Source organism: Embiotoca jacksoni, unplaced genomic scaffold (genome assembly GCF_022577435.1).
Source record: "Embiotoca jacksoni isolate LCO1_2020_lvr unplaced genomic scaffold, fEmbJac1.0.p SCAF_116, whole genome shotgun sequence".
NCBI classification, from domain to species: Eukaryota; Metazoa; Chordata; class Actinopteri; family Embiotocidae; genus Embiotoca; species Embiotoca jacksoni.
In genome coordinates this window covers 166,992-186,181 of record NW_027185248.1, presented here as the reverse complement: position 1 = coordinate 186,181, position 19,190 = coordinate 166,992, and the positions used below count along the sequence as shown (strand labels likewise).

General features: G+C 49.6%; 3 protein-coding genes across 5 annotated transcripts; 2 read left to right on the top strand and 1 right to left on the bottom strand.

The window, feature by feature from the left end:
• The first annotated feature begins 37 nt into the window (after positions 1 to 37).
• lrrc39 (leucine rich repeat containing 39) lies at positions 38 to 4,670 on the top strand. 2 transcript variants are annotated; one of them, XM_069143866.1, is made up of 9 exons: positions 38 to 75; positions 1,867 to 2,009; positions 2,166 to 2,274; positions 2,345 to 2,501; positions 2,593 to 2,729; positions 3,497 to 3,642; positions 3,712 to 3,864; positions 3,960 to 4,142; positions 4,489 to 4,670. In XM_069143866.1, the coding sequence occupies exons 2-9, from the start codon at positions 1,879 to 1,881 to the stop codon at positions 4,508 to 4,510; spliced, it is 1,038 nt and encodes a 345-aa protein (XP_068999967.1). In that variant the 5' UTR covers positions 38 to 75; positions 1,867 to 1,878; the 3' UTR covers positions 4,511 to 4,670. The 2 variants fall into 2 exon arrangements, with proteins under 2 accessions (XP_068999967.1, XP_068999968.1); XM_069143867.1 differs by having other exon boundaries at positions 3,984 to 4,142; positions 4,489 to 4,663.
• trmt13 (tRNA methyltransferase 13 homolog) lies at positions 4,628 to 9,599 on the bottom strand. Of its 2 annotated transcripts, none has more exons than XM_069143861.1 (12): positions 9,415 to 9,599; positions 8,496 to 8,639; positions 8,269 to 8,318; positions 8,124 to 8,190; positions 7,985 to 8,041; positions 7,799 to 7,868; positions 6,565 to 6,671; positions 6,229 to 6,396; positions 6,079 to 6,151; positions 5,654 to 5,728; positions 5,145 to 5,520; positions 4,628 to 4,958 (listed from the first exon to the last, which is right to left on the bottom strand). In XM_069143861.1, the coding sequence occupies exons 1-12, from the start codon at positions 9,421 to 9,423 to the stop codon at positions 4,775 to 4,777; spliced, it is 1,380 nt and encodes a 459-aa protein (XP_068999962.1). In that variant the 5' UTR covers positions 9,424 to 9,599; the 3' UTR covers positions 4,628 to 4,774. The 2 variants fall into 2 exon arrangements, with proteins under 2 accessions (XP_068999962.1, XP_068999961.1); XM_069143860.1 differs by having other exon boundaries at positions 5,145 to 5,544; positions 9,415 to 9,596.
• LOC138194844 (microtubule-associated protein 1S-like) lies at positions 9,045 to 18,572 on the top strand. Its single transcript, XM_069143857.1, is given in 8 exon segments — positions 9,045 to 9,177; positions 12,483 to 12,584; positions 12,697 to 12,779; positions 12,868 to 13,008; positions 13,083 to 15,754; positions 15,756 to 16,060; positions 16,599 to 16,822; positions 16,903 to 18,572. Coding segments are annotated over 8 exon segments (3,816 nt in total). The 3' UTR covers positions 17,059 to 18,572.
• The last annotated feature ends 618 nt before the right edge of the window (positions 18,573 to 19,190 follow it).

Sequence of the window (19,190 nt, the reverse complement as noted above, 5' to 3'; positions counted from 1 at the left end):
AGGTTAAAAATATCCGGCAGGTCCGAGGTCAGATTTCAGCAGCATGGAGGACTGCAGCTGCACCGCTACGACAAGGTGACACACCGTAGTACTAATACTAGTAATACTACTACTATACTGCAGTACTAACACTACACCGCCACAACAAGGTGACCACAGACAGTACTAATGCTACACCACCACAAGGTGAAACCAGACACAGCGTACTGATACTACACCATAGTACTAATACTACTACTACACCATAGTACTAGGTTAGGTTAGGTTAGGTTAGGTAGTTACTTTATTAATCCCCGAGGGGAAATTTTTTTCGCGACAGCAGCATACAGAAACAATAAGATAATAATAGAATAATAGAAAAGCAATAAAATAGCAGTAAAAAATATAAAATGCACAGTATATATAGTATATATAGTACAGTATATATATCTATATATATTATATACAAACAACCAAGAACACAGACAACAGTGTTATTGTTGTGTGATGGATTTTGCCAGAGGTGAGTTATTGTACAGTCTTATTGCGGTCGGCAGGAATGATCTCCTGTATCAGGAATGATCTCCTGTATCTGGAATGATCTCCTGGATCTGGAATGATCTCCTGTATCAGGAATGATCTCCTGGATCTGGAATGATCTCCTGGATCTGGAATGATCTCCTGTATCTGGAATGATCTCCTGTATCTGGAATGATCTCCTGTATCAGGAATGATCTCCTGTATCAGGAATGATCTCCTGGATCTGGAATGATCTCCTGGATCTGGAATGATCTCCTGTATCTGTCCTTGTGACAGCAGCTGGAGGAATCTTTTGGAGAACGTCCTCCTCTGTCCCTGCAGCAGGTGGAGAGGGTGGTCAGGATTATCCAATATGGATAATAGTTTGTTCAGCGTCCTCCTCTCCACCTCCTTTTCCAGGCTGTCCAGTTTGTAGCCGATGATGGAGCCGGCCTTCTTAACCAGTTTGTTAAGTCTGTTGGTGTCACCGGCTCCAATGCTGCTAATACTAATACTACACCATAGTACTAATACTAATACTACACCATAGTACTGATACTAATAATACACTATAGTACTAATACTACACCATAGTACTGATACTAATAATACACTATAGTACTAATACTACACCATAGTACTGATACTAATACTACACTATAATACTAATACTAATACTACACCATAGTACTGATACTAATAATACACTATAGTACTAATACTACACCATAGTACTGATACTAATACTACACTATAGTACTAATACTACACCATAGTACTGATACTAATAATACACTATAGTACTAATACTACACCATAGTACTGATACTAATAATACACTATAGTACTAATACTACACCATAGTACTGATACTAATACTACACTATAATACTAATACTAATACTACACCATAGTACTGATACTAATAATACACTATAGTACTAATACTACACCATAGTACTGATACTAATAATACACTATAGTACTAATACTACACCATAATACTATTACTAATACAGTGTGCTAGTACTACTACACAGTTGCAGTAGTACTGACATTTAAAGTAAAACAGAAATTAAAGTTCAGAAACTTTAAACTGGTTTAATGAATTCTGATGATTTTAACTTTTATTTTTTCCTCTAAAGTAAAAAAAAAAAAAAAAAGTCCTGTTTGTGACGGAAGCACGTCGTCTTAGTTTTTATAAACATTTAGGATTCATGAAGCGTGCAGACGATCGTCAGGATGTGAACGTCACACACTGATTGATCATCAATAACGTGTCAGAATGATCAGACCAGGGCGACGCTAACTCAGAGGTCAGTGGTCGTCCTACCTGTCCACCTGACTGTGACATCACGTGGCTAACAGGAAGTGGTCGTCATGGTGGGCGTGGCAGGGTACGGCTCGGTGAGCTCCATCAAAGCTCTGTGGGAGACCCGGATCAGGAGGAACAAGGAGGAGCAGCAGGAGGAGCAGAAGAGGAGGACGGACAGAGGCGGGGCCACAGGCAGGTCAGACTCCACCCACTTACCTGACAGCTGTTCTCATTGGTTATACTGCTTTGTCTGTAAGACAGGTACCTTCCAGGCAGATCAGGTGCTGGTACCTCAGATCCACTGAGTCCAGGTTGGTTTGTTCTGAAACCGTTCTTCCTGTCTGCGGTCCAGACTCGGCATCGGGTTCTGGGAGGACCGGGCGGTTCTGGCCCAACTGAAGCAGAAGCTGCAGAATGAAGATGGACGACTGATCCTCCGAATCGAGCAGGAGGAGTGGAAGGTACCGCCAGTCTATCTGGTCCCGACCCGACCCGACCCGACTCCCTTACTGACATGTTTCTTCTCCCCAGTCCTTGCCGGGCTGTCTGGTCCAGCTCAGTCAGGTCCAGGAGTGGCGGATCCACCGCACCGGCCTGCATAACATCCCTCACTTCATTGGAACCTTCCAGAACCTGCTGGTCATTGATCTGTCCCGGAACGGAGTCGCTGAGATCCCCGAACAGATCGGTGAGCAAAACACTGTTTAATTCCCACTAGAACCAGACCGGGCTACGGGAGGCCCGGGTCCATCTGAACCGTGTCCTGGTTCTGGTTTCAGGGAAGCTGACCCGGCTCAGAGAGCTGCTGCTGAGCTACAACAGAATCCAGTCGGTTCCTGAAGAGCTGGCTGGCTGTGAGTGTCTGGAGAGACTGGAGTTGGCCATGAACCGGGACCTGAACCAGCTACCGGACCAGGTACCAACCTAAACCCACCTCCTGTTACTTGTTGCTTGTTACCAGAACCTGGGACAGCTTCTAGACCAGAGGTAGACCGGATGAGAACAGTCCAGATCCAAACTAGCTATGAACACAAACTAGATTCCTGGTACCGACCAGAACCGGATTGAATCAGAACTCAAACACGATAGAAACCCAAAGTCTGTTTCAAGTCTGTCCTGAGGTTCTGCTGACGGTTCTGTTGGTTCTGAGTGTTCTGAGTGTTATGATGTTCTGAGTGTTCTAAGGTGGGTTCTGTTGGTTCTGAGGTTGGTTATGTTGGTTCAGAGTGTCCTGAGGTTCTGAGGTTGGTTCTGTTGGTTGGTTCCGAGTGTTCTGAGGTTCTGAGGTAGGCTCTGTTGGTTCTGAGTGTTCTGAGGTTCTGAGGTGGGTTCTGAGTGTTCTGAGGTTGGTTCTGTTAGTTCTGAGTGTTCTGAGGTTCTGAGGTGGGTTCTGAGTGTCTGAGGTTGGTTCTGAGGTTCTGAGGTAGGCTCTGTTAGTTCTGAGTGTTCTGAGGTGGGTTCTGAGTGTCTGAGGTTGGTTCTGAGGTTCTGAAGTAGGCTCTGTTGGTTCTGAGTGTTCTGAGTTTGGTTCTGAGTGTTCTGAGGTTCTCAGGTTCTGAGTGTTCTGAGGTGGGTTGTGTTGGTTCTGTTGGTTCTAAGTGTTCTGAGGTTCTGAGGTTGGTTCTGTTGGTTCTGAGTGTTCTGAGGTTCTGAGGTGGGTTCTGTTGGTTCTGTGTTGTCCAGCTCAGGAACCTGACCCGGCTGCAGCACCTCGATCTGTCCATGAACAACTTCAGCGAGGTGCCCGACTGCCTCGTCGCTCTGCCGGCGCTGCAGTGGCTCGACATGGGAGGAAACCACCTGGAGAAGTTACCTGAGGACATCCACAGGTAGGTCCAGCCTGAGCCCCGCCCCCTTTGGCCAACCGCCAATCAGCAGTGAGACCTGTTTGTCCTCAGGATGGAGAAGCTGCACACGTTGTGGCTGCAGAGGAACGAGCTGCAGGAACTCCCCCAGAACATCAGCAGGATGGACACGCTGGACACGCTTGTTGTCAGCGGCAACCGGCTGAGGGACATCCCTCCTCTGATGGAGGACATGTCCAACCTCAGGTCTGTCTGTCTGTCTGCCTGCCTGCCCTCAGGTCTGTCCGTCCGTCCGTTTGCCCTCAGAGACGTGTTTGTCTCTGTCTTTCTGCTCTGGACAGATCAGATGTCTCTTTCTGGAGCAGGTTTGTGAACTTCCGGGACAACCCTCTGACGCTGGACGTGACGCTGACGTCCAGGAGAATGGAAGACGAGGACGAGGAGGAAGACGAGAATGAAGACGACAGGGAGATGTTTGGACGGGAGTTCATGCTGACGTACATCCAGGAGGCCAGAAAGAGAGCGTACGCTGTCCTCAACATGCACCGTGTCCTCCACTAACTCCGCCCACGAGGACAGTAACATCTAACCCGGGTTCCCCAGTGTCCATTTCCCCATGTCTCTACGTGTCCCCATGTCTCTACGCGTCCCCATGTCTCTACGTGTCCCCATGTCCCTACGTGTCTCCATGTCCCCGTGTCTCCACGTCCCCGTGTCTCTGTGTGTCCCCATGTGTCTCTGTGTCCCCGTGTCTCCGTCTCACCAGGAACATGAATATTAACGACTATTAACTGAATTCATTCATTACAGTAAACAAGTTGTTTTTTTCTGTTGAAACTAATTTTCTGATTTCTGTTCTGAATGTTTCAGAAACAACGATCCTTCAGAATAAAATAATCCGCCTCAAGACTCTACATCGGTGCTTTTATTTTGAAGGATTTGGTTGTTATAGGAGACGAGGGAGGACGGACGGTTTGATTATCAATAAATGAAGACGAAGAACTGGAAATGATTTAATACATTTAAAACTTTATTCAAACAATAAAGATGTTTTAGAAACAAACACTGCTTTTATTTCTGGATCGTCATCAAATCTGTCCAACCATCAGGAGGAGGAGGAGGAACGTCAGAAGGAGATGCAGGAGGTGGAGGAGCATCAGGATGAGGTGCAGGAGGAGGGGACAGCGGTCAGTAGAACGTTCTCCAGAGTTTCCTTCATGTTCACGTATCGACTCAGTTTGCTGTTGAATCCTTTCGTCTTCAGGAAGTGACGTCGACCGGCGTCGATCAGAAGTTTACAGAGACGACCGACGTGCTGCCGCTCAGCTGGAGGCAGAAACCTGCAGAGACACGTTACATCATCACACGTTACATCATCACACGTTACATCATCACACGTTACATCATCACACGTTACATCATCACACGTTACATCATCACACGTTACATCATCACACGTTACATCATCACGCTGCAACGGTCGTCTGGATATTTTTAGTTTTTCAGATCAAAGGTCAAATATTTACCCGTTCACAGCGTCTGTCTCGTCTGCTGGTACGTGCTCCTCATCGTCTCCTCTCTGATTGGTCAGATCCGGCGGTGGCCAGTCCTGATTGGTCGGCCTGAGTCCACATGTGGCCCAGCTGGACATCCGGCAGAAAGCGGAGAACTCTGCAGCTCCAAGTCCTCGCTGCAGGAAGAACTGTTGCCCGACGTAGTGACGCCACTCACAGCGGTGGTGACAGCATAGCGCCACCGCCAGGCCCAGCACCGGACCAGAACTGGGCCCGGGACCAGAATCTGGTGCTGCCGTTTCCAGACTGTCTCCTGGTCTCGGCCCAGATGGTTCTGGTTTGAGGCGTTTCTGGGGCGGCTCGGTCTCCTCTCCGGGTCCTGGTGTTCCTAGCAAACAGCGCAGAGCCAGATCTGAGGACAGAACCAGAACAGAACCTGAACCACCAAAACCTGCTGCACTCAAGCGTGACTGACGCTGCTGACAGCCAATCAGAGCGGAGAGCTCATGGCCCTTCCTCACCTGTCGCTGCTCCACACAGGTGTTTCCCGACTCCAACGATCGGGAGTCTCTTCTGTCGGACCATCAGAACTTTACCTGAAAAGATCAGAAGATTCAATCCTCCGGCAGACGGACCCACCAGAACCTCCTCCTCCCCATCAGAAACTCCTTTTCCCCACCAGAACGTCCTCCTCCTCACCAGAACCTCCTCCTCTCCATCTGAACCTCCTCCTCCCCACCAGAACCTCCTCCTCTCCATCAGAACCTCCTCCGCATCAGAAACTCCTCTTCCCCACCAGAACCTCCTCCTCCTCACCAGAACCTTCTCCTCCTCACCAGAAACTCCTCCTCCCCACGAGAACCTCCTCCTCCTCCCTAGAAACTCCTCCTCCCCACCAGAACCTCCTCCTCCTCCTCACCAGAACCTCCTCATGTTTGTCTCTTACTGAGATCCAGATGTTGGATGTCCAGCTGCAGCCGCTCAAACTGAACTCCTTCCTCCTGATGTTTCCCGTCCACCTGGAACAGAACACAACAGAACTTTAATCAATCAACCTGATCAGCTGCTCACGTTGTGATTGGACGCTTCTTCCTGCCTTGAAGCGGGTGCTGCAGCGCTCCACCAATAGCAGCTGCAGGTCCTGGTGGGCCTTCAGGGCCTCGTGGATCCAGTGAGACAGTTTCCCCCGACCGGCTCCGAACTCCACGAAGCACCGCCCACCTCCCAGCAGCCCCAGCTCCTCCAGGTGACCTAAGATGGAGGACTGAGAACACCTGACAGGTCAGACAGGAAGTCTGTCTGGTTCCATTTTAACTGTTTGTTTACACGTTTGTTTCCTCCAACTGTTCTGGGATCTATTAGAAAGGTCCTTCACCAGGACCGCGATGAAGACGAATGTCAGAATGACACATCTGAAGGTTTCTGAGCTCACCTGCTGCTTCAGGTGTTTGTGGGCGGAGTCTCCGTTCTTAGGGTTGTTGAGTTCATCCTGGAGGGCAGGATGAGACAGAACTCTGTCGTCCACGTCACACTGCAGTCCTACGACGACATCATCATCACCATCATCATCAATGACATCATCATCTTCACCATCTTCTTCTCTCCCATAGTTTCTTCTTACTATCTGTTGTCTCCATTCAGTTCCTTCACTCGTGTAGTTTCTGTTCTTTCTTTTCCAGATGTTCCGTCATGGAGCTGCATGTCTCTGCTCTGTGATTGTCGTCTCCACCAACAGTTCTTCTCTTCTATCTCTATACTGTCCTTTTCTCTCTCTGCTCTCCTCTCACCCCAACCGGTCGAGGCAGATGCTCCGCCCACCTCTGATCCTGGTTCTGTTAACAGATGCTCCGCCCACCTCTGATCCTGGTTCTGTTAACAGATGCTCCGCCCACCTCTGAGTCTGGTTCTGTTAACAGATGCTCCACCCACCTCTGATCCTGGTTCTGTTAACAGATGCTCCACCCACCTCTGAGCCTGGTTCTGTTAACAGATGCTCCACCCACCTCTGATCCTGGTTCTGTTAACAGATGCTCCACCCACCTCTGATCCTGGTTCTGTTAACAGATGCTCCACCCACCTCTGAGCCTGGTTCTGTTAACAGATGGAGTTTTTCTTCCCTCTGTTGGAGGTTTTTTTCTTTCTAGCTTATGTGGGAATTGTTGAATTGTTGAATTGATGAATTGTTGAATTGATGAATTGATGAATTGTTGAATTGATGAATTGATGAATTGTTGAATTGATGAATTGATGAATTGATGAATTGTTGAATTGATGAATTGATGAATTGATGAATTGATGAATTGATGAATTGTTGAATTGATGAATTGTTGGTTTCTCTGTATAATGTTGTAAAGACTTTAATGTGTTAAGTGCCATGAAATAATCTGTGTTGTGATTTGGCGCTATATAAATAAAGTTGAACTGAATTGAATCATCATCATCATCATCATCAATGACATCATCACCATCTTTATAGATCATCTGTTTCATCATTTATCTCTTTAATTACAAGTGTCTGTCTGTTGTTCTGGTTGTGAACCCTCATGGTTGAAATGAACTTATTGTAAGTAGCTTTGGATAAAAGAGTCAGATAAATGTAATGTAATGTAATGCCTGTGTGTGTGTGTGTGTGTGTGTGTGTGTGTGTGTGTGTGTGTGTTGCTCACCTTTGACTGCAGTCCTCAATTTGTCCACTAGAGACTGCAGCTCTGAGCTGCTGCGCTCCGACAGACTCACCTGACACAGTGACATCATCATCGTTATTATTCCATCATAACTATTTATATTGTTTTCATTGTGTCGACAGGTCAGAGGTCGGCTGCAGCAGGTCAGAGGTCGGCTGCAGACTTTACCTGAGGCCTGTCTTCCTGATCAGCTGATCCAGCATTGATGTTTTCCACATAATAAACCTGCAGAGAATCAGAGGCTGATGAACTGATCAGTAATCAATAACCTGATGGAGGGAGGGGGGGAGGAGCTGTTGGGACTTACTGGGCGGGGCTTCTCTCTGGAGTTGCACTTCTTCAGGTGTTTCCTCAGCTGGTCTTCGCTCACGGTGCTGAAACACAAGAAGGTTGTGATCAGGATCAATAAATCCCTGATCAGGTTCCACATCAATAACCTGTTTGAGACTCACTGTTTGGGGTCCAGAGGACAGACGATCCTCCTGCTGGCTCCGCCCCCTTCCTGCAAACAGGAAACACTTCACAGCTTCATGATGTCACTGATCGACTCTATTGATCCTCTTCACTTTAATGAGACACTTGCCCCCCCCCTCCGGCCCGCAGGTTCAGACCCCAATCAGCTGTTTACTCTCCACCTGAATTCGGTGTCCATGAACTCAGCACGTGTCCGTGAACTCACCATGGTTGCGTGTTCTCCGCAGAAAAGTTTCCCTTTTCCGACGATCATTTTACAGAAACGCTTCTTTTTCTCCACGAAGAAGCCACACCGGCCCGGTAACGGGGCCGCCATGTTGGACGACACGGAGGCAGCCGGGCCACCGCGCTGCATTCAGGTGATGATAGAAAGGTAGGAAATACTGAAAAAACACGAGCTAAAGATCAGATAGAACTGAAAGTGATCACTTTAACTGACTTTAAACATCTCTGGCAAAAATATTTGATGTTTTTAAACATAATGTTCCTTTAACAGCAGAATAAATGTGGTTAATAAAAGATTTATTTCAAATGATTTTTCCTCATTGATTTATTGAGACGCAACAGAAGATCGGTACTGATTTCTCCTGTTTGCCCCTAAACAGCTCCCTGTCTTCTGATTGGCCAGCTACTCTGTTCTCCTCTCTGATTGGCTGCCTGGTGTAGCATTTAAAACGTCTTCCCGCCTCTGGTAGAAGCGGGGCGGAGCTTTGCGGGGCAGTCCAGGTGACGTCACCACCGGTTAGTCCATGCCATGATGGCGGCGGAGCGGGGCGGCGGTCCCGGGTCCTCCGGGTCTGCGGCGGCAGATTACTCGGTTCTGGTGGTGGTGGGAGAGCTGCGGCCCGCCGGCCTGCTGGAGCGGCTGCTGCGGCAGGTAGACGCAGGTGAGTTCACCGGTAACGGAGACGCAGAACCGAGCTCAGGGCGGGAAGTGCGCAGGCCCTTCACAATAAAACCCGAGCTGCCGTCCGGTGTTGTCTTAACCGTTTTCCCGGTAAACTCCTTGTTCTCACCCTACTGTGAAGAAGCACAGCGTCCATTAAACTCCGACGGAGACTTTTATTCCCGTTAAACGGTAACGAAACACTTTAAAACGTTTACCGGGATCTGACAACACTCACGGTTAACATGCTAGGCTACATCCTCTTTCCTCTGCTGATTGGTTGGAAACGTTTCTGTCGGTGACACGAGGACACACCGGGACCGTTAACGTGAGGCGACCGGTGCCCTTCGCCCTCCGGAGCAGCTGGTTCTGGAGTTAAATTTAGACACAAAGGACTTCCGGTCCGGATTTTCTTCGCAGGCGTTAACTGTCACGAGAAGTTCCGTAAACTAGTCTGAGGTGCGTTCACGGCCGCAGGTCGGTGTGGGACGTTCGGATGAATCCGGTCTGAACTTGTGTTCGCAAGTTGTTTCAACGTTTATCTGCAATAACTGCAGCTTTTTATCCAAAACTCACCACCGGCTGTTATTATCACCTCTAACACCAGAGGCGTTTATTTTGAAACTCCGTCCCACAGGATGTTGAATATTGACTTTGGCTTCACCGGTTTTAATAGAGTTCCTGTAAAAGTCAGTTAACAGTCAGAAAACAGCGCAAAGTCTGAAAGGTTGATTTATTTATTAGTAAATAACCATCAATAAGTGATCATTTCAGTGATGTCATCAACTGTTTTCTCTGATCAATAGTTTCTGGGGAGGATCAATAAGTTTGTTGGAACATCCATCACAGTGATAGAAGTACCAGGATGTGCTGCAGCATCGGGTCGCATTGTGCAGCATGCAGATCCGGTTTGATCCGGTTCGGACAGCTTGTGTTCCGGTGTCACATGTTGCAGCTCCGAACTGCACGTCTGTAGTTCAGCTGGTTTTATTACAGGAGTCACGATCCATGATGGTGTGTTGTTGTGTTGTGTGTGTAACTTGTGTCTGACCACTGACACACACACAGGAAGTGGTGTTGCTGAATATCTTGGACTTCCTGTTCTCTGTGGAGGAAGTGGTTGATGTGAGAGATGGAAACATGGAGGGAGGTGTCACTGAAAAGAGTTTGATGTCAGAGGGCGAAAGTTGGAGACCCTGTGTGTGTGTGTGTGTGTGTGTGTGTGTGTGTGTTGTTGTTTACCACGGTGTGTGTTCCAGTTGTGGTGTTGTTGTTGTTGTTTACCACGGTGTGTGTTCCAGTTGTGGTGTTGTTGTTGTTTACCACAGTGTGTGTTCCAGGTGTGTTGTTGTTGTTTACCACGGTGTGTGTTCCAGGTGTGTTGTTGTTGTTGTTTACCACGGTGTGTGTTCCAGTTGTGGTGTTGTTGTTGTTTACCACGGTGTGTGTTCCAGGTGTGTTGTTGTTGTTGTTTTCTACGGTGTGTGTTCCAGGTGTGTTGTTGTTGTTTACCACGGTGTGTGTTCCAGGTGTGTTGTTGTTTTCTACGGTGTGTTGTTGTTGTTGTTTACCACGGTGTGTGTTCCAGGTGTGTTGTTGTTGTTTACCACGGTGTGTGTTCCAGGTGTGTTGTTGTTGTTGTTGTTTACCACGGTGTGTGTTCCAGGTGTGTTGTTGTTGTTTACCACGGTGTGTGTTCCAGGTGTGTTGTTGTTGTTTACCACAGTGTGTGTTCCAGGTGTGTTGTTGTTGTTTACCACGGTGTGTGTTCCAGGTGTGTTGTTGTTGTTTACCACGGTGTGTGTTCCAGGTGTGTTGTTGTTGTTGTTTACCACGGTGTGTGTTCCAGTTGTGGTGTTGTTGTTGTTTACCACAGTGTGTGTTCCAGGTGTGTTGTTGTTGTTTACCACGGTGTGTGTTCCAGGTGTGTTGTTGTTGTTGTTTACCACGGTGTGTGTTCCAGTTGTGGTGTTGTTGTTGTTTACCACGGTGTGTGTTCCAGGTGTGTTGTTGTTGTTGTTTTCTACGGTGTGTGTTCCAGGTGTGTTGTTGTTGTTTACCACGGTGTGTGTTCCAGGTGTGTTGTTGTTTTCTACGGTGTGTTGTTGTTGTTGTTTACCACGGTGTGTGTTCCAGGTGTGTTGTTGTTGTTTACCACGGTGTGTGTTCCAGGTGTGTTGTTGTTGTTGTTGTTTACCACGGTGTGTGTTCCAGGTGTGTTGTTGTTGTTTACCACGGTGTGTGTTCCAGGTGTGTTGTTGTTGTTTACCACAGTGTGTGTTCCAGGTGTGTTGTTGTTGTTTACCACGGTGTGTGTTCCAGGTGTGTTGTTGTTGTTTACCACGGTGTGTGTTCCAGGTGTGTTGTTGTTGTTGTTTACCACGGTGTGTGTTCCAGGTGTGTTGTTGTTGTTGTTTACCACGGTGTGTGTTCCAGGTGTGTTGTTGTTGTTGTTTACCACGGTGTGTGTTCCAGGTGTGTTGTTGTTGTTTACCACGGTGTGTGTTCCAGGTGTGTTGTTGTTGTTGTTTACCACGGTGTGTGTTCCAGGTGTGTTGTTGTTGTTGTTTACCACGGTGTGTGTTCCAGGTGTGTTGTTGTTGTTTACCACGGTGTGTGTTCCAGGTGTGTTGTTGTTGTTTACCACGGTGTGTGTTCCAGGTGTGTTGTTGTTGTTTACCACGGTGTGTGTTCCAGGTGTGTTGTTGTTGTTGTTTACCACGGTGTGTGTTCCAGGTGTGTTGTTGTTGTTGTTTACCACGGTGTGTGTTCCAGGTGTGTTGTTGTTGTTGTTTACCACGGTGTGTGTTCCAGGTGTGTTGTTGTTGTTTACCACAGTGTGTGTTCCAGGTGTGTTGTTGTTGTTGTTTACCACGGTGTGTGTTCCAGGTGTGTTGTTGTTGTTTACCACGGTGTGTGTTCCAGGTGTGTTGTTGTTTACCACGGTGTGTGTTCCAGGTGTGTTGTTGTTGTTGTTTACCACGGTGTGTGTTCCAGGTGTGTTGTTGTTGTTGTTTACCACGGTGTGTGTTCCAGGTGTGTTGTTGTTGTTGTTTACCACGGTGTGTGTTCCAGGTGTGTTGTTGTTGTTTACCACAGTGTGTGTTCCAGGTGTGTTGTTGTTGTTGTTTACCACGGTGTGTGTTCCAGGTGTGTTGTTGTTGTTGTTTACCACGGTGTGTGTTCCAGGTGTGTTGTTGTTGTTGTTTACCACGGTGTGTGTTCCAGGTGTGTTGTTGTTGTTGTTTACCACGGTGTGTGTTCCAGGTGTGTTGTTGTTGTTGTTTACCACGGTGTGTGTTCCAGGTGTGCGGTGCTGGTCCGTGGGTCTGAATGTCTCCGTTCTGGATCAGCAGCTGAAGCTCTTTGTGTCCAGACACTCTGCGTTCCTGTCAGAAGACGTCCGAGGTGAGAAACCCTTCTCCTGCAATGCATGCTGGGAAGCTCCCATACCCTGAGCACCCTGAGGTCACCTGACCGTGAGTCACCTGACGCCACCTGTCTGTGTTTGCTCCTGCAGGTCAGAGGACTCTGCAGCACCGTGGAGACGTCCTGGACACGCAGGTGGTCGTGAATCCGGCCCACGACTTCGTCTGCTCAGAGGTGAGAACAAAGAAGTCTTCCTGTCATGTGATCGTCTGCGTGGAGGTCATGCGAATAAATGTGTGTTTTTTCCCGTTTCCTGTTCCAGGTACGGCGGCTCGTCTGCGCCGCGTCGCGCCACAAGCTGCTGGTTCTGGCGGGTCGCAGTGTGGAGGACGGCGGCGCCATCGTGCTGCAGAAAGGCGTCTTCTCGCTGGACGACTTCCTGCACGTGTTTGAAGACGAGGAGGTGAGGAAGGAACCGCGTGTTCTGGCGTGTTCGGAGTTTTCGGCCGTGTTTCAGTCTCTGCTGTGTGCCGGCAGGTCGGAGAGCTGCTGAGCGCCACCGACCCGGCGCTGAAGGCCCGCCTCACCGTCAGTTGTCCTGGTGACGGCCAATGGAAGGACTCGGCGCTGGAGAAGCACAACCTGCAGGACTTCATCCAGATCCAGGTCAACCCTCCGCCGGTGCTGCCGGAGATGGAGGGTCTGCAGGAGTTCACCGAGTACCTGTCCGAGTCGCTGGAGCCCGAGTCGCCCTTCGAGCTGCTGGAGCCGCCCGGTACCGCCGGCTTCCTGAAGCTGTCCCGGCCCTGCTGCTACATCTTCCCCGGCAGCAGAGGAGACTCCGCCTTCTTCGCCGTCAACGGTTTCAACGTCCTGGTGAACGGCGGCTCCGATCCACGATCCTGCTTCTGGAAACTGGTCCGACATTTGGACAGAATCGACTCGGTGCTCGTGACCCACATCGGCGTGGACAATCTGCCGGGCCTGAACAGTCTGCTGCTGAGGAAGGTAGCGGAGCAGGAGGAGGAGGAGGAGGCTGCCGGACCTGCGGACCAGGAGGACCGGATGAAGAACCGGGTCTCTCCAGAGGTCGGAGTGGTTTTCTTGAACGCTCCCGACAGGCTGACGTCCTTCCAGGAAGATCTCGGCCGGCTGCGCAGCGTCGACCAGGCGGCGCTCGCTCTGCAGCACCTGCAAAAACTGTCTATCAAACCCGAACCTCTGAGCCGGTCCAACGGACCGACCGTAGAACCGTTGATCCTGTTCCAGAAGATGGGCGTCGGCCGTCTGGAACTGTTCACGCTGAACCCGGTCAGCGGCAGCAGAGAGCTGGAAGCTCTCATGCAGGTTTGGCCGAAGTCGTCGTCGTCCGACGCGCCGCGCTGCGACCTTCCTCTGACGAGCCTCGTCTCCATCTGCGCTCTGCTCGTCTGGCATCCGGCCGGCTCGCAGGACAAGATCGTCCGGGTTCTGTTCCCCGGCTGCACGCCGCAGAACAAAGTTCTGGACGGACTTCAAAAACTCAAACATTTAGATTTCCTCAAACATCCGTCAGTGTGTTTGAAAGATCTCGAAACACTGAAAACCGAGAAGCAACCAAAACGAGCAGAGAGTCGGGAAAGCCTGAAGTCGCAGTCGAAGGAGCTCCGACCCGGCGCAGCTTTTCAGAAAGACAAACCGGGACACGTCAAGAAACAGGAAACCAAACCGAAGCCCAAAGCACCCGCTGACCCGGGACATAGAGACCGGAAGGAAACGGAAGACAAACCCAGAATAAAGGAGGCCGACGCCAAACCGAAGCCCACGAAACCTGCAGAGAAGCTCAATCCAAAGAAAGACGTGTCCAAAGAAGAGAAGAAGGAAGTGAAGAAGGACGAGAGCGGAGAGAAGAAGAAAGAAGGTGGAAAGAAGGAAATTGGAAGTTCGAAGCCAAAGAAAGATCTTAAACTCGAAGCAAAAAAAGAGCCGAAGAAGGACGTGAAACTGGAAGAGAAGAAAGCAGCGAAGCCGAAAGACGTGAAGAAAAGTTCAATTACAAGCGTCGCATCGACTGCAAGTACCGAACTAAGAAAAGGTAAAAGTGTGATTCTGAAGAAGGACGGAACTCTTCCAAGGAAAGAGTCCGTGAGAGGGACGAAAGGTAAGCCGGGTCCGAAGGAGGCGGACCGGTCCGAGGAACTGGAACCTCTTCGGTTAGAGGACGACAACGGGAACAGAAGTCCAAACGCAAAGACGTCGGCAGTGAACTCCGATGACGCCAACGGGATCCGCTGTGAGGAGGCGGAGCTACACGAGGTCACCGCCTCCTCACCGCTCACCAAAACACCGAAAGGCGACCTCAGTGTGAACTTCGACCTCCCTCCGACGGCGTTCCCGCCGGCCGACGGGTCCTCCGTAGACGGACCGGACGTCTGCGTGAGCTCAGACGAGAAAACTCTGGAGCTGTTCTCTTCTGCGGATTCGGCCCCGAATAGTGCGGGACACACCCCCTTCCACCCCTCCCCCGACGAGGACGGCAGCCCTGAGGCCCGGCGCTCCAGTCTGGGCTTCGAGGACTATAACCAGGGCGGTTCTTGTAGGACCTCGGACCTCAGCTCCCTGAGAGAAGGCCTGGAGAACTCCACCTCCTCTCAGGACCGGCGCTCCAGCCTCCTGACCCTCAGCCCCTTCAAGGACATCCTGCCCGACTCCTCCCCCACCATGACCTCCATGCCGGCGGAGGTCGGCTCTCCTCAGTCCACCGAGGTGGACGAGTCTCTGTCGGTTTCTTTGGATCAAGTTGTTCCTCCGACGGCGGCGTTGACCAGAGTCCACGCCAACGGACACGTCTGTGACTCGGAGGATCACGTCCACGGGGTGTCCGACCTCACCGACGCCCCCCACGACGTGGATCTGTGTCTGGTGTCCCCCTGTGAGTTCCAGCACCCCCGGACACCCGAGAACCAGCAGCAGCGCGCCGGCGCCCCGCCAGACCTCCCCGACAACAACAACTACTGCGACCAGAGCAGCAGCGACTGCACTTCGGCCTACAGCCAGGAGACTCCGCCCACTTCTGTCAGCGACTCGCTGCCGACCGCCACGGACTCCGACGTCCCCCCCTGTACCGAGGACTGTCCCTCCATCACTGCAGACACTGACTCTGATGATGACGAGTCCAGTGGCCTCCTCCCCCTCCCTCGCCCCCCCGAACATCACTTCACCAACACAGGGGGGCAGCTGTCCTCCCATGCCCCCCCCCCCCGCCCCGGTCAAAGACCTGCCCCCTTTACCACCCCAGCGTGGAGCCTGTATGGTCGACCCAGAGGCTGACAGGAACTTGAAGAACTCGGCCGGCAGGACCAAGAGGTCCGCAGGTCCACCGCTGAGGACCGGAACCGCTGCAGCCCAGAACGGGAGGTCGAAGGTCGGCAGCTCCACGGGGTCCCTGAAGACGGCCGCCAGCCTCGACACCAAGCCGACGTACCGAAGTTCACTCGGTGGATCCAGACTGGGAACTGCTAAACCCGCATCCTCAGGTATACCTGGTCCTGGTACCAGATCACACATTTAATAAACCTTCAGACCAGACCAGACCAGACCAGTTCAGACCAGACCAGTTCAGATACAATATACAATCAGACTCCTGATCTTTAAAAGCATCTTTTATTTTGAAATGTCAAAGGAAGTGAAAGACGCCGTCACAAGATGTGTTCAAATGTCTCTAAATGTTCAGTTCCGGTTGGAGACAAAGATCATTGCGCTCCAAACGACCGCATCACAAATCATCTGTAACCATGACTACATAATTGACGTCACTCATCACACCACAGAACACCCCGCTGGCCACACAGGGATTTTTACATAAGACACGCCCACTGATGACATCACAAACGTTCACTTGGACTCAAAGAAGTGATTAGATTTCAAAGGTCACTGAGACCTCCAGAACTGATGATGAAATGTTTCACATCATAACTGGACGGTTCAGATTTACCAGAACCGGGTCGGCACCCCGTTAGTGACCGGAACCAGTTCCTCTGAGAGCGCTGAGCTTCTCTTTGTTCTGACCTCCAGGTTCTAGAGCTGCCGGTTCTGCGGGTTGTGAGGGTTCTGCGGTCTATGTGGACCTGGCCTACCTGCCGTCTGGCTCCGCCTCCTCCACCGTGGACCTGGACTTCTTCCGGCGGCTCCGCTCGTCGTACTACGTGGTGAGCGGCGAGGAGCCGGCGAAGGAGGCGACGCTGCGCGGCGTGCTGGACGCCCTGCTGGAGGCCAAGACCAGCTGGCCCGACGTCCAGGTGGGTGAACGACTCTGCCCCCCTCACCACCCTCCCACCTGTTCTCCTCTGATTGGTCCGTCTCCTCGGTCTGCCCTCAGGTGACTCTGATCCCGACATTCGATTCGGTGGCCATGCACGAGTGGTACCAGGAGACCCACGACCAGCAGGCGGCGCTGTCGCTCACCGTGCTGGGCAGCAACAGCACCGTCGCCATGCAAGACGAGACCTTCCCCGCCTGCAAGGTTGAGTTCTGAAAGCCCCGCCCACTTCTCCTCTGACATCCGATCAGGTGGACAGGAGAGTGTGGGGGGCGGGGCTTTATTGTTGCCACGGTTACACACAGACCCGCCTGATTGCTTCGTTTTTAGTGAGCATGCTCAGTTAGAACCAGGTTTCACTGTCCTCACCTGTGATATCATCGTTCGCTTCCCGCCTGTTCACACCTGCTGGTTCAGCACCTTCAGCTCACCTGAGCGCTAACACGCTAGCAGGCCGCCATCAACGTGGGACCAAAACACAGCTGTCAATCATTGAGTAGAAACGTTTGATCCAAGCTATTAGCATTAGCATCAGTTAGCTAGCGTTATCTCAGCGTGACACGACAAGTTCGTCATCAAAGTTCATCTCTGATCAGGTTTTATTATAGAAATCAAATTTATTATAAAAGCCATGTTTTATTGTTACTCTGAGGGAAACGGCCGACTCATCATAACCAGCGGATCAATAACCTCTGATGATAAAATCTATTTTAATCGGGATTTTTAGCTCAACAATTAAAACTTGTTTTATGATATAATAAATATGAAAATGTTATAAACATTTTCCTTTATATTTATTATTGATCTGATTGAGTCAATCGATCTAAAAAGTTGTTTCATGATCAGAAACGTTCTGAGCTCACAAGACATCTAATTATTATTATTAATAATAATGCAGGATTTCAGTTTCACACTTTTAAAATCAGGAGACCTTCCTGTCGTCATGACGACTTTATTTTTGTTGGATTGTTTTTGTTGAAGACTCGAGATCCTATAAAACCAACGTGATGCGTTGTCATGGTGATCTGAGATCTGACAGATTGTCCTCTGAGTGAAGTGTCAGAGAAGATCTTTGTTGGTAGATTACAGGACACGCCTCCACTTTTACTTTGACAGTTTGGTGGACTTCCTGTGCCTGTGATGAAGGTTCTGATCCAGCAGGCAGTTTGGGCCGTTTGATCACGTGACTCAGATCAGCTGATGTCCCACTCTGATTACTACATTACCCATCAGCCCCAGCGGCTCTGCTCAGCTCACCTGACCCGCCTCTGATCTCTGCTGTTAGCGGCTGATTGGCTGGTTCCTGCAGCGGTGCATCCTGGGAACAGTAGTTCTCTCAAATTCAATCAGCTGATCAATTGATTGATTGACATCCGTTTTAATATTTCTCATCTTTGGTTTTTAATCAATGAAACTCGAAGCTTTACATTTCAACTTTAACTTATTTATTTAATTTAACTTTTAAATTTGATCCCTTGAATTCTGAAGTTCGGTACAAGCCGCTCACCGTCCGTCATCTTCATCATCATCATCATTATTTATTTGAATGTGATGATGTCATCGCGCTGAACCTCCGTCAGGCTGCTCAGACGTCTTCCAATCAGACGTTTTGACGACTTGAAGCCATAAATTTATCAACACACACACACACACACACACACACCCTGAAGATTTGTGTACTGTAACACTAAGTCCAATGATTCTCTTTCAAAATAAAAGTAGCCCTTTAATAGTGTCTGCAGCGTGTTTTATTGTGAAACTGTTTGTAACAAATGATGTTTAAAATCAGCAGATTTTGGTTTGAACCAATCAGATCAGAGATTCACACGTAGTCATGGGAACGTTAAACAGGAAATGGTCTGTTTCCTTCATGTTGGTTTGAGAAGAAGCTGTGAGAATATTTAATCTTTCAGTTTCTTTAAAGAAACATGTTCACATTCATAGGAGTAACAGTTTAATACTGTGATGAGATGCTGCCCCCTGCTGGAGGAACATGATTCATCACTCATCAATACAGTACTTTTTATTCATTCATCTGCAGGAAGTGACTCAACTTTATTTAAGACTTTCTTCAACTTCCTGTTTTGACTCCTCATGTTTTTAAAATAAGGATTCTGTTTATCTGCACCGACTCAATCTAAACAACAACTAAAAGCAAAGGTCACTCTCAAAATAAAGGCCCTGACACTCAAATGATCTTGCTTTTATTTTGAAACTGTAAAACTGTTAGATGTTCTGGTTCTGTTGGAGTTGTTCCATCCAGCTGTTGGGACGACGCTCCCAGCTGTGAGGTCAAGGGTCAGCAGGATGTCTCCACAGACTTGATAAAATGGTTCTGATCCAGAAGT

What these genes read in the sequence shown, in the direction of transcription:
- trmt13 (XM_069143860.1), bottom strand. An exon ending in TGTCCTCTGGACCCCAAACA is followed by an intron (nt 8,191 to 8,268) that starts GTGAGTCTCAAA and finishes CTTGTGTTTCAG; the next exon opens with CACCGTGAGCGAAGACCAGC. An exon ending in ATCAGGAAGACAGGCCTCAG is followed by an intron (nt 7,869 to 7,984) that starts GTAAAGTCTGCA and finishes TCACTGTGTCAG; the next exon opens with GTGAGTCTGTCGGAGCGCAG.
- lrrc39 (XM_069143866.1), top strand. Translation starts at nt 1,879, where the DNA reads ATGGTGGGCGTGGCAGGGTACGGCTCGGTGAGCTCCATCAAAGCTCTG. An exon ending in TGAACCAGCTACCGGACCAG is followed by an intron (nt 2,730 to 3,496) that starts GTACCAACCTAA and finishes TGTGTTGTCCAG; the next exon opens with CTCAGGAACCTGACCCGGCT. An exon ending in GAGGACATGTCCAACCTCAG is followed by an intron (nt 3,865 to 3,959) that starts GTCTGTCTGTCT and finishes TGCTCTGGACAG; the next exon opens with ATCAGATGTCTCTTTCTGGA.